The 12,373-nt window shown below is 46.8% G+C and overlaps 1 protein-coding gene across 1 annotated transcript in view; it reads left to right on the plus strand.

Annotated features, from left to right (window-relative positions):
- HSD17B3 (hydroxysteroid 17-beta dehydrogenase 3) overlaps positions 1-5,448 on the plus strand; it is a 174,679-nt gene extending 169,231 nt beyond the window's left edge. The window contains exon 11 of the mRNA XM_063914790.1: positions 5,187-5,448. Coding sequence (XP_063770860.1) covers positions 5,187-5,285 — 99 coding nt within the window. The 3' untranslated portion in view covers positions 5,286-5,448. The remainder of the gene's footprint in view (positions 1-5,186) is intronic.
- Positions 5,449-12,373: the final 6,925 nt, after the last annotated feature.

A 12,373-nucleotide genomic window follows, 5' to 3' on the forward strand; every position in this document is an offset into this window, starting at 1 on the left:
AATCAGGAGGTAAGTGATCTGAGGAGTAAGTGACTCACATTTGTTATTAGTTCTTCAGTTTTTTTTGGTTTTGTTTGATTGTTGTGCTTCTGTGTTCCTTCTTTTTCACTTCGATTGAACGCTGATTGAACGCTGCTGTTATGTGTCAATTTTATCACGCTTTGATAAAATGCACGCTTCGATACTAAATGCACAGCCAAACGGCTTTGCACAGCCTACACCAGTGGACTTAAGTAGAAGACTATTACAAGTGAAACCAATAATTGAAATCTGTAACCACACCCCACCCCCTCAAATGCAAGGCAATAAATTACCTTAAAAACAACAACCAGGCATTCCACAAAGAATAAACTGGGTCTATCTCATTCAAAACTTAAAAAAGTACTTCAAAATCACATACTATGCAATAATTTTACAATTGTAATTACCCAGCAGAATTAGCTTTGCATGTATAGATCTAATGCAGCAGAATATGATGGTAGCTGTACACATGCACACTTTAACGAACCCATCATTTCAGCGACAGGGTCTGCCACACGACTGTGACTGAAATGACTGGTTGGTTTGGGCCCCCACCAAAAAAAGAAGCAATCAATCTCTCCTTGCACAAACTGGCTCTACAAAGGCAAGATGTCCACCTCCTCCTCATCCTCCGATTCCTCACCCCTTTCACTGTGTACATCCCCCTCCTCACAGATTATTAATTCGTCCCCACTGGAATCCACCATCTCAGGTTCCTGTGTACTTTCTGGAGGCAATTGCTGCTGGTGAATGTCTCCACGGAGGAATTGATTATAATTTATTTTGATGAACATCATTTTCTCCACATTTTCTGGAAGTAACCTCATACGCCGATTGCTGACAAGGTGAGCGGCTGCACTAAACACTCTTTCGGAGTACACACTGGAGGGAGGGCAACTTAGGTAAAATAAAGCCAGTTTGTGCAAGGGCCTCCAAATTGCCTCTTTTTCCTGCCAGTATACGTACGGACTGTCTCACGTGCCTACTTGGATGCGGTCACTCATATAATCCTCCACCATTCTTTCAATGGTGACAGAATCATATGCAGTGACAGTAGACGACATGTCAGTAATCGTTGGCAGGTCCTTCAGTCCGGACCAGATGTCAGCACTCGCTCCAGACTGCCCTGTATCACCGCCAGCGGGTGGGCTCGGAATTCTTAGCCTTTTCCTCGCACCCCCAGTTGCGGGAGAATGTGAAGGAGGAGAGGTTGACGGGTCACGTTCCGCTTGACTTGACAATTTTCTCACCAGCAGGTCTTTGAACCTCTGCAGACTTGTGTCTGCCGGAAAGAGAGATACAACGTAGGTTTTAAATCTAGGATCGAGCACGGTGGCCAAAATGTAGTGCTCTGATTTCAACAGATTGACCACCCGTGAATCCTGGTTAAGCGAATTAAGGGCTCCATCCACAAGTCCCACATGCCTAGCGGAATCGCTCTGTTTTAGCTCCTCCTTCAATGTCTCCAGCTTCTTCTGCAAAAGCCTGATGAGGGGAATGACCTGACTCAGGCTGGCAGTGTCTGAACTGACTTCACGTGTGGCAAGTTCAAAGGGTTGCAGACCCTTGCACAACGTTGAAATCATTCTCCACTGCGCTTGATTCAGGTGCATTCCCCCTCCTTTGCCTATATCTTGGGCAGATGTATAGGCTTGAATGGCCTTTTGCTGCTCCTCCATCCTCTGAAGCATATAGAGGGTTGAATTCCACCTCGTTACCACCTCTTGCTTCAGATGATGGAAGGGCAGGTTCAGGAATATTTGGTGGTGCTCCAGTCTTCGGCACGCGGTGGCTGAATGCCGAAAGTGGCCCGCAATTCTTCGGGCCACCGACAGCATCTCTTGCACGCCGCTGTCGTTTTTTAAATAATTGTGCACCACCAAATTCAATGTATGTGCAAAACATGGGACGTGCTGGAATTTGCCCAGATGTAATGCACGCACAATATTGCTGGCGTTGTCCGATGTCACAAATCCCCAGGAGAGTCCAATTGGGGTAAGCCATTCTGCGATGATGTTCCTCAGTTTCCGTAAGAGGTTGTCAGCTGTGTGCCTCTTCTGGAAAGCGGTGATACAAAGCGTAGCCTGCCTAGGAACGAGTTGGCATTTGCGAGATGCTGCTACTGGTGCCGCGGCTGCTGTTCTTGCTGCGGGAGGCAATACATCTACCCAGTGGGCTGTCACAGTCATATAGTCCTGAGTCTGCCCTGCTCCACTTGTCCACATGTCCGTGGTTAAGTGGACATTGGGTACAACTGCATTTTTTAGGACACTGGTGACTCTTTTTCTGAGGTCTGTGTACATTTTCGGTATCGCCTGCCTAGAGAAACGGAACCTAGATGGTATTTGGTACCGGGGACACAGTACCTCAATCAAGTCTCTAGTTGCCTCTGAATTAACGGTGGATACCGGAACCACGTTTCTCACCGCCCAGGCTGCCAAGGCCTCAGTTATCCGCTTTGCAGCAGGATGGCTGCTGTGATATTTCATCTTCCTCGCAAAGGACTGTTGGACAGTCAATTGCTTACTGGAAGTAGTACAAGTGGTCTTCCGACTTCCCCTCTGGGATGACGATCGACTCCCAGCAGCAACAACAGCAGTGCCAGCAGCAGTAGGCATTACACTCAAGGATGCATCGGAGGAATCCCAGGCAGGAGAGGACTCGTCATACTTGCCAGTGACATGGCCTGCAGGACTATTGGCTTTCCTGTGTAAGGAGGAAATTGACACTAAGGGAGTTGGTGGTGTGGTTTGCAGGAGCTTGGTTACAAGAGGAAGGGATTTAGTTGTCAGTGGACTGCTTCCGCTGTCACCCAAAGTTTTTGAACTTGTCACTGACTTATGATGAATGCGGTCCAGGTGACGTATAAGGGAGGATGTTCCTAGGTGGTTAACGGCCTTACCCCTACTTATTACAGCTTGACAAAGGCAACACACGGCTTGACACCTGTTGTCCGCATTTGTGTTGAAATAATTCCACACCGAAGAGCTAATTTTTTTTGTATTTTGACCAGGCATGTCAATGGCCACATTCGTCCCATGGACAACAGGTGTCTCGCCGGGTGCCTGACTTAAACAAACCACCTCACCATCAGAATCCTCCTTGTCAATTTCCTCCCCAGCACCAGCAACACCCATATCCTCATCCTGGTGTACTTCAACAGTGACATCTTCAATTTGACTATCAGGAACTGGACTGCGGGTGCTTCTTCCAGCACTTGCAGGGGGCGTGCAAATGGTGGAAGGCGCAAGCTCTTCCCGTCCAGTGTTGGGAAGGTCAGGCATCGCAACCGACACAATTGGACTCTCCTTGGTGATTTGTGATTTAGAAGAACGCACAGTTCTTTGCTGTGCTTTTGCCAGCTTAAGTCTTTTCATTTTTCTAGCGAGAGGATGAGTGCTTCCATCCTCATGTGAAGCTGAATCATTAGCCATGAACATAGGCCAGGGCCTCAGCCGTTCCTTGCCACTCCGTGTCGTAAATGGCATATTGGCAAGTTTACGCTTCTCTTCAGACGCTTTCAATTTAGATTTTTGGGTCATTTTACTGAGCTTTTGTTTTTTGGATTTTACATGCTCTCTACTATGACATTGGGCATCGGCCTTGGCAGACGACGTTGATGGCATTTCATCGTCTCGGCCATGACTAGTGGCAGCAGCTTCAGCACGAGGTGGAAGTGGATCTTGATCTTTCCCTATTTTAACCTCCACATTTTTGTTCTCCATTTTTTAATGTGTGGAATTATATGCCAGTATCAATAGCAAACTGAAATGCACCACAGGTATGGATGGATAGTATACTTGACGACACAGAGGTAGGTACAGCAGTGGCCTACTGTACCGTAATGCTATATATTATATACTGGTCGTCAGCAAACTGTGCAAAACTGAAATGCACCACAGGTATGGATGGATAGTATACTTGACGACACAGAGGTAGGTACAGCAGTGGCCTACTGTACCGTAATGCTATATATTATATACTGGTGGTCAGCAAACTGTGCAAAACTGAAATGCACCACAGGTATGGATGGATAGTATACTTGACGACACAGAGGTAGGTACAGCAGTGGCCTTCTGTACCGTACTCCTATATATTATATACTGGTGGTCAGCAAAATTATGCACTGTACTCCTACTATATACTACAATGCAGCACAGATATGGAGTGTTTTTCAGGCAGACAACGTATACTGGTGGTCACTGTCAGCAAAACTCTGCACTGTACTCCTCCTATATAATACTGCTGCTCCCCAGTCCCCACAATTAAGCAGTGTGAGCACAGATATATGCAGCACACTGAGCACAGATAACGGATAAGGAGCGTTTTTTTCAGGCAGAGAACGGATAAAACTGGTGGTCACTGTTCAGCAAAACTCTGCACTGTACTCCTCCTATATTAATAATACAAAGCAAGCACAAATATTTGCATCAACAATGAATAAAAACGGAGAGGACGCCAGCCACGTCCTCTCCCTAACATTTCCAATGCACGAGTGAAAATGGCGGCGACACGCGGCTGCTTATATAGAATCTGAATCTCGCGAGAATCCGACAGCGGGATGATGACGTTCGGGCGCGCTCGGGTTAACCGAGCCATACGGGAGAATCCGAGTATGCCTCGGACCCGTGTAAAATGGGTGAAGTTCGGGGGGGTTCGGTTTCCGAGGAACCGAACCCGCTCATCACTAGTTATATGTAATTCTCCATTGTCAGCCTCTCTATTGCTCCTGTTCGGCTCAGTAAAAAACACTGAGGTACTCTGGGATATGGAGGGGAGGAGTAGTTTCAAAATTTATTTATTCAGTGCCTTCTTCCTGTGGAAGCCGTCCATATCCCAAGAGTACTCCAGTGCCCCCTATGGATTCAAAGTAAAAAGGATTTACCTGTTAAGTACCAAAATCCTATTTTTATACTCTGTAGGCTGAGCCTTGGCAGGAAGCATAGATATGTAATTAATGGGTGATTCTTTCCAATACCTTAACGTTGTATACTGTATGGTTAAACATTTAATATGTATTAATTGTTCCCGATTTTGCCTTTCATTAAAGAAAAGCATTAATAAATAGGAGGGAGAACACTAGTGGCAGGGGGGGGGGGGGGGGGGGGGGTTTACAAGAAACCGAGTTAGATTACAATAATTCTATATTTTATTTTATTTTACAGGGATGTATTATGAACCAAATTCCCCTATGGGTGATCCATAGTACTAAAGTACAAGAATATATCCTGCACGACTTAAACAGCAAACTCAAGAAAAAATAGATCAATTGGTCTTAATGGATGGTACCATGGAGGAAATACTTTGTATGTGATGCAAAGTGTCATTGTTATGAATTGTGATATGTACTGTACTTAGTAGACAGTGATGTTACAGAAGTTGAGCGCATTGAAATCATGAAGGATATGTAGCTTGAATAAATTCAAAATCCCCGTTGTAATCTATTTTTTAAGATGTTGTACAGACTTTAAGTTTAAGAAACTGTCTTAAATTTCTTCCCATTTATTTTTCTGTATTTCTGTGTTTCTTTGCTTATTACCCCCAGTATAGAGAGCCGTCATTCTTCTACCTCACAAACCACTGAAATCCTTTAGATATCATCTTCACTGTAGGTCTGTACTGAGTCTTCAATTAAAGTCGTATCCATTCCGACATGCATTTGTCGGAATGGATCCGACATGACCTATTCCTGTCAGATTTGGCCGTTCCCGACAATCTCAGTCCGACTTTTAAAAAAGGCGGATTGAGGAGATGAGGGAGCTGAGAGGAGGAGACGGGGGAGAGCAGCGGGGAGACGGGTGAGAGCAGCGGGGAGACAGGGAAGAGCAGCAGCTGCAGCAGGAACCCCGCGGCTGCAGCAGCATAGCAGGAGGATGGGGCATCGCCGCCAGACCTCACGGCAGTGCCCACCCGGCTCCAGTAAGAGGGACCTCGCTTGCTGGAGCTGGGTGGACGCTGCCGTGAGCGGCGGCGGTGCTCCATCCTCCTGCTACGCTGCTGCAGCCGCTGGGTTCCTGCTCTCCCCCGTCTCCCCACTGCTCTCCCCCGTCTCCTCCTCTCAGTTCCTCCATCTCCTTAATCTGACTTCAGATTGAGATTGTTGGGAAAGGGGCCAAAACTGTCGGATTTGGCCCCGTTTCCGACAGAAGCACATTGATCGGTGGCTATTCCGCCGATCCATGTGCTTTTCGACAGCCCGAATTTCCTGACGTCGGAAAATTCTGGGATCTATTAAATTGGTCGGAAACCCTTCCGACCTAAAAAAGTCAAAATCTGCCGTCTTTCCAACAGGTGGCAGCTTTTGACTGCAATTGGAAATACCCCATACCCTTAATTGAGCAAAACTGTTTTTTTATTTACAATCAGAGACAGGATGAAACCATAGAAATAAGAAATATGTGCAGTGAAACCATACAGCAGCTACAGTAAAGTGTACTTGGTATATCACCCAGATACCTAAAGAACAATAAGTAGAAGTAGAAATAGTATACAAGCCACAGCGCTCAATATGGTAACCAAGTTAACACCAATGTGAAAACGTGTTGCACTATTTTCTTTTTCTTTCTCCCCCTATCTGTGATTGAGGTACTGGTTATCAAGAATTCCAGGATCCATTTGGGATGATTGTTTTTATATTCAGTCTTCACATTGGTGTTAACTTGGTTACCATATTAAGCGCTAAGGCTTGTGTACTATTTCTACTTCTATTAATCAGAGACAGGATGATAGGGGAATAATTGACCCCCTAGACAGGCATCTGCATATCAGTCAGTGCTAGCCCTATCCTCTGATTGGTCGATATCTCTGGCCATTGACTAATCAGTATCTCTAGAGGAACCAGCATGATGATTACTTGATTGAACGGTCCTATTCACCAAGGTGTCAGAGTAGGAGTATGATGTATGAAGAGTATGATGGCATCAAGATAGAGCTGTGTTTCCACTTCATTGTGCAAGCATGACTGCAGAAGTGGAAAGTAATCTATTTAGGTCTGAATTGTATCATCACTACAGGGAGATCTGTGAGTTTTAGGTGCATATTTATCAAATAATATTTGTGGGATATTCTCTGATTGCAGCCATTTTCATGGACATCCCCAAATTTTAAGATACAGTATCCTCCCAAAGTACCATAGTATTACAGAAACGCCAGTGTGCCTATAGGATAACATCATCTCCAGATGGCATTAACCTATAGTAGTCAGGCACTTCTGGTTCCGGGTGCATGGAGTGAGCATCGCTGACTCACAGCTCCGCTCCACGCCTGGCTAACAATCTGTTTTACACGGCTATTATTAGCCTCCGCACACTCCACACACTGCCGGAGACGGAGAGGGATAAGTTTGTTACCTCCTCCCAGCCGCCGTGGTCTCAGCAGCAAGCACTGAGACAGGTGAAGCAAGGAGTGGATCCTACAATGGCGCCGGACGCAGGGACGCACGCTGCTTCCCCGGCCAGCAAGAAGACTGCTACGGTGGCTGACGACCCTGATACCCCGCGCCTATTTAGGTCTCTGATGCCCCGCTCACATATACAGACCTGGTGGAAGCGAAAACCACAACAGTCGGTCCGCTGCTTTCCAAGGTGGTGAGTGACATTTCAGCACAGGTACAGCAGCTTAATGTACGCATCTCTTCCTCTGAAAACAGAATAGGCTCCCTGGACCATAACATGACGGACCTGCAATGTGAGATAAAACGCCTTGAAAAGCAAAACTACAGTCTTATAAATCATATGGAGGATATTGAAAATCGCTCGCGCCAAAACAATGTTCGCATATTTGGGATCCCGGAATCCGTCAAAGGCCCTGCTCTAGGGCATTTTGTCAAGCATACTCTGCCCCAAATATTGGGAATACAGGATGTCTGTAAGAACATGTTTATAGAGCGGGTATATAGAGTGGGCCTTCCATTACGCCCTAATGATCCACGCCCACGGGTTACTATTTTCAAGTGCTTGAGCTACACTCATAAATTGGAGATATGGAAAACCTCCAGGAAACAACCTGTTCTAGATTGGGAAGGAAAGAAATTGAGAATCTTTCAAGATTTCTCCGCTGAATTAACAAAAGCCAGGAAGACTTTCTCCCCTATTTTCACCAGGCTTGTTGCTAATAAACAACACTTCCCTGCTAAACTTCACCTCTTTGACAAAGGCAAACATTATGACTTTCTCACCCCAGCTAATGCTGCTGATTTCCTGAACAATATGGATACTGGCTTCGCTTCTGACATCACTGATCCAGTGTCATAGATCTGTTGGGCTGCACCCTCACACTAAGGCCCTCATTCCGAGTTGATCGCTCGCAAGGCGAATTTAGCAGAGTTGCTCACGCTAAGCCTACGCCTACTGGGAGTGTATCTTAGCTTCTTAAAATTGCGACCGATGTATTCGCAATATTGCGATTACAAACTACTTAGCAGTTTCAGAGTAGCTTCAGACTTACTCGGCATCTGCGTTCAGTTCAGTGCTTGTCGTTCCTGGTTTGACGTCATAAACACACCCAGCGTTCGCCCAGACACTCCCCCGTTTCTCCGGCCACTCCTGCGTTTTTTCCGGAAACGGTAGCGTTTTTATCCACACGCCCCGAAAACGCTGTGTTTTTGCCCAGTAACACCCATTTCCTGTCAATCACACTACGTTCGCCAGAGCGAAGAAAAAGCCGTGAGTAAAAATACTATCTTCATTGTAAAATTACTTGGCGCAGTCGCAGTGCGAATATTGCGCATGCGTACTAAGCGGAATTTCACTGCGATGCGAAGAAAATTACCGAGCGATCAACTCGGAATGAGGGCCTAAATTTCCAAGTACATACCTGGCACGCTATACCTTTACTCTTATATTGAGTCTCCTCCTACAGGTTTCTATATTTTATACTGGCTTCGCATTTATCTTGATACACTAGACTAAAGGTGTTTAAGATATGTATATAACCGAGCTCGGACGGAGTTATGCTCCGGGTTAAATGTTGGGATTTATCCTATTCACATCGCTATTGTTGTTTTTCGTAGCTGTCCAGAAGTTATGGGATTTCAATTCTACATTATTTGACACGCTGCACGTGTTAATACCTTTATCACATACTCAAATGTATTTGATGTAGAGATGTGCACTTGAAATTTTTCGGGTTTTGTGTTTTGGTTTTGGGTTCGGTTCCGCGGCCGTGTTTTGGGAACGACCGCGTTTTGGCAAAACCTCACCGAATTTTTTTTGTCGGATTCGGGTGTGTTTTGGATTCGGGTGTTTTTTTTAAAAAACACTAAAAAAACAGCTTAAATCATAGAATTTGGGGGTCATTTTGATCCCAAAGTATTATTAACCTCAAAAACCATAATTTCCACTCATTTTCAGTCTATTCTGAATACCTCACACCTCACAATATTATTTTTAGTCCTAAAATTTGCACCTAGGTCGCTGGATGACTAAGCTAAGCGACCCTAGTGGCCGACACAAACACCGTGCCCATCTAGGAGTGGCACTGCAGTGTCACGCAGGATGGCCCTTCCAAAAAACTCTCCCCAAACAGCACATGACGCAAAGAAAAAAAGAGGCGCAATGAGGTAGCTGTGTGAGTAAGATAAGCGACCCTAGTGGCCGACACAAACACCGTGCCCATCTAGGAGTGGCACTGCAGTGTCACGCAGGATGGCCCTTCCAAAAAACCCTCCCCAAACAGCACATGACGCAAAGAAAAAAAGAGGCGCAATGAGGTAGCTGTGTGAGTAAGATAAGCGACCCTAGTGGCCGACACAAACACCGTGCCCATCTAGGAGTGGCACTGCAGTGTCACGCAGGATGGCCCTTCCAAAAAACCCTCCCCAAACAGCACATGACGCAAAGAAAAAAAGAGGCGCAATGAGGTAGCTGTGTGAGTAAGATAAGCGACCCTAGTGGCCGACACAAACACCGTGCCCATCTAGGAGTGGCACTGCAGTGTCACGCAGGATGGCCCTTCCAAAAAACCCTCCCCAAACAGCACATGACGCAAAGAAAAAAAGAGGCGCAATGAGGTAGCTGTGTGAGTAAGATAAGCGACCCTAGTGGCCGACACAAACACCGTGCCCATCTAGGAGTGGCACTGCAGTGTCACGCAGGATGGCCCTTCCAAAAAACCCTCCCCAAACAGCACATGACACAAAGAAAAAAAGAGGCGCAATGAGGTAGCTGTGTGAGTAAGATAAGCGACCCTAGTGGCCGACACAAACACCGTGCCCATCTAGGAGTGGCACTGCAGTGTCACGCAGGATGGCCCTTCCAAAAAACCCTCCCCAAACAGCACATGACGCAAAGAAAAAAAGGCGCAATGATGTAGCTGTGTGAGTAAGATAAGCGACCCTAGTGGCCGACACAAACACCGTGCCCATCTAGGAGTGGCACTGCAGTGTCACGCAGGATGGCCCTTCCAAAAAACCCTCCCCAAACAGCACATGACGCAAAGAAAAAAAGAGGCGCAATGAGGTAGCTGTGTGAGTAAGATAAGCGACCCTAGTGGCCGACACAAACACCGTGCCCATCTAGGAGTGGCACTGCAGTGTCACGCAGGATGGCCCTTCCAAAAAACCCTCCCCAAACAGCACATGACGCAAAGAAAAAAAGAGGCGCAATGAGGTAGCTGTGTGAGTAAGATAAGCGACCCTAGTGGCCGACACAAACACCGGGCCCATCTAGGAGTGGCACTGCAGTGTCACGCAGGATGGCCCTTCCAAAAAACCCTCCCCAAACAGCACATGACGCAAAGAAAAAAAGAGGCGCAATGAGGTAGCTGTGTGAGTAAGATAAGCGACCCTAGTGGCCGACACAAACACCGTGCCCATCTAGGAGTGGCACTGCAGTGTCACGCAGGATGGCCCTTCCAAAAAACCCTCCCCAAACAGCACATGACACAAAGAAAAAAAGAGGCGCAATGAGGTAGCTGTGTGAGTAAGATAAGCGACCCTAGTGGCCGACACAAACACCGTGCCCATCTAGGAGTGGCACTGCAGTGTCACGCAGGATGGCCCTTCCAAAAAACCCTCCCCAAACAGCACATGACGCAAAGAAAAAAAGAGGCGCAATGAGGTAGCTGTGTGAGTAAGATAAGCGACCCTAGTGGCCGACACAAACACCGGGCCCATCTAGGAGTGGCACTGCAGTGTCACGCAGGATGGCCCTTCCAAAAAACTCTCCCCAAACAGCACATGACGCAAAGAAAAAAAGAGGCGCAATGAGGTAGCTGTGTGAGTAAGATAAGCGACCCTAGTGGCCGACACAAACACCGGGCCCATCTAGGAGTGGCACTGCAGTGTCACGCAGGATGGCCCTTCCAAAAAACATTCCACAAACAGCACATGACGCAAAGAAAAATTAAAGAAAAAAGAGGTGCAAGATGGAATTGTCCTTGGGCCCTCCCACCCACCCTTATGTTGTATAAACAGGACATGCACACTTTAACCAACCCATCATTTCAGTGACAGGGTCTGCCACACGACTGTGACTGAAATGACGGGTTGGTTTGGACCCCCACCAAAAAAGAAGCAATTAATCTCTCCTTGCACAAACTGGCTCTACAGAGGCAAGATGTCCACCTCATCATCATCCTCCGATATATCACCGTGTACATCCCCCTCCTCACAGATTATCAATTCGTCCCCACTGGAATCCACCATCTCAGCTCCCTGTGTACTTTGTGGAGGCAATTGCTGCTGGTCAATGTCTCCACGGAGGAATTGATTATAATTCATTTTAATGAACATCATCTTCTCCACATTTTCTGGATGTAACCTCGTACGCCGATTGCTGACAAGGTGAGCGGCGGCACTAAACACTCTTTCGGAGTACACACTTGTGGGAGGGCAACTTAGGTAGAATAAAGCCAGTTTGTGCAAGGGCCTCCAAATTGCCTCTTTTTCCTGCCAGTATAAGTACGGACTGTGTGACGTGCCTACTTGGATGCGGTCACTCATATAATCCTCCACCATTCTTTCAATGGTGAGAGAATCATATGCAGTGACAGTAGACGACATGTCCGTAATCGTTGTCAGGTCCTTCAGTCCGGACCAGATGTCAGCATCAGCAGTCGCTCCAGACTGCCCTGCATCACCGCCAGCGGGTGGGCTCGGAATTCTGAGCCTTTTCCTCGCACCCCCAGTTGCGGGAGAATGTGAAGGAGGAGATGTTGACAGGTCGCGTTCCGCTTGACTTGACAATTTTCTCACCAGCAGGTCTTTCAACCCCAGCAGACTTGTGTCTGCCGGAAAGAGAGATCCAAGGTAGGCTTTAAATCTAGGATCGAGCACGGTGGCCAAAATGTAGTGCTCTGATTTCAACAGATTGACCACCCGTGAATCCTTGTTAAGCGAATTAAGGGCTCCATC

The sequence above is a fragment of the Pseudophryne corroboree genome, chromosome 1, assembly GCF_028390025.1.
Source record: "Pseudophryne corroboree isolate aPseCor3 chromosome 1, aPseCor3.hap2, whole genome shotgun sequence".
In the NCBI taxonomy this organism is placed as follows: Eukaryota; Metazoa; Chordata; class Amphibia; order Anura; family Myobatrachidae; genus Pseudophryne; species Pseudophryne corroboree.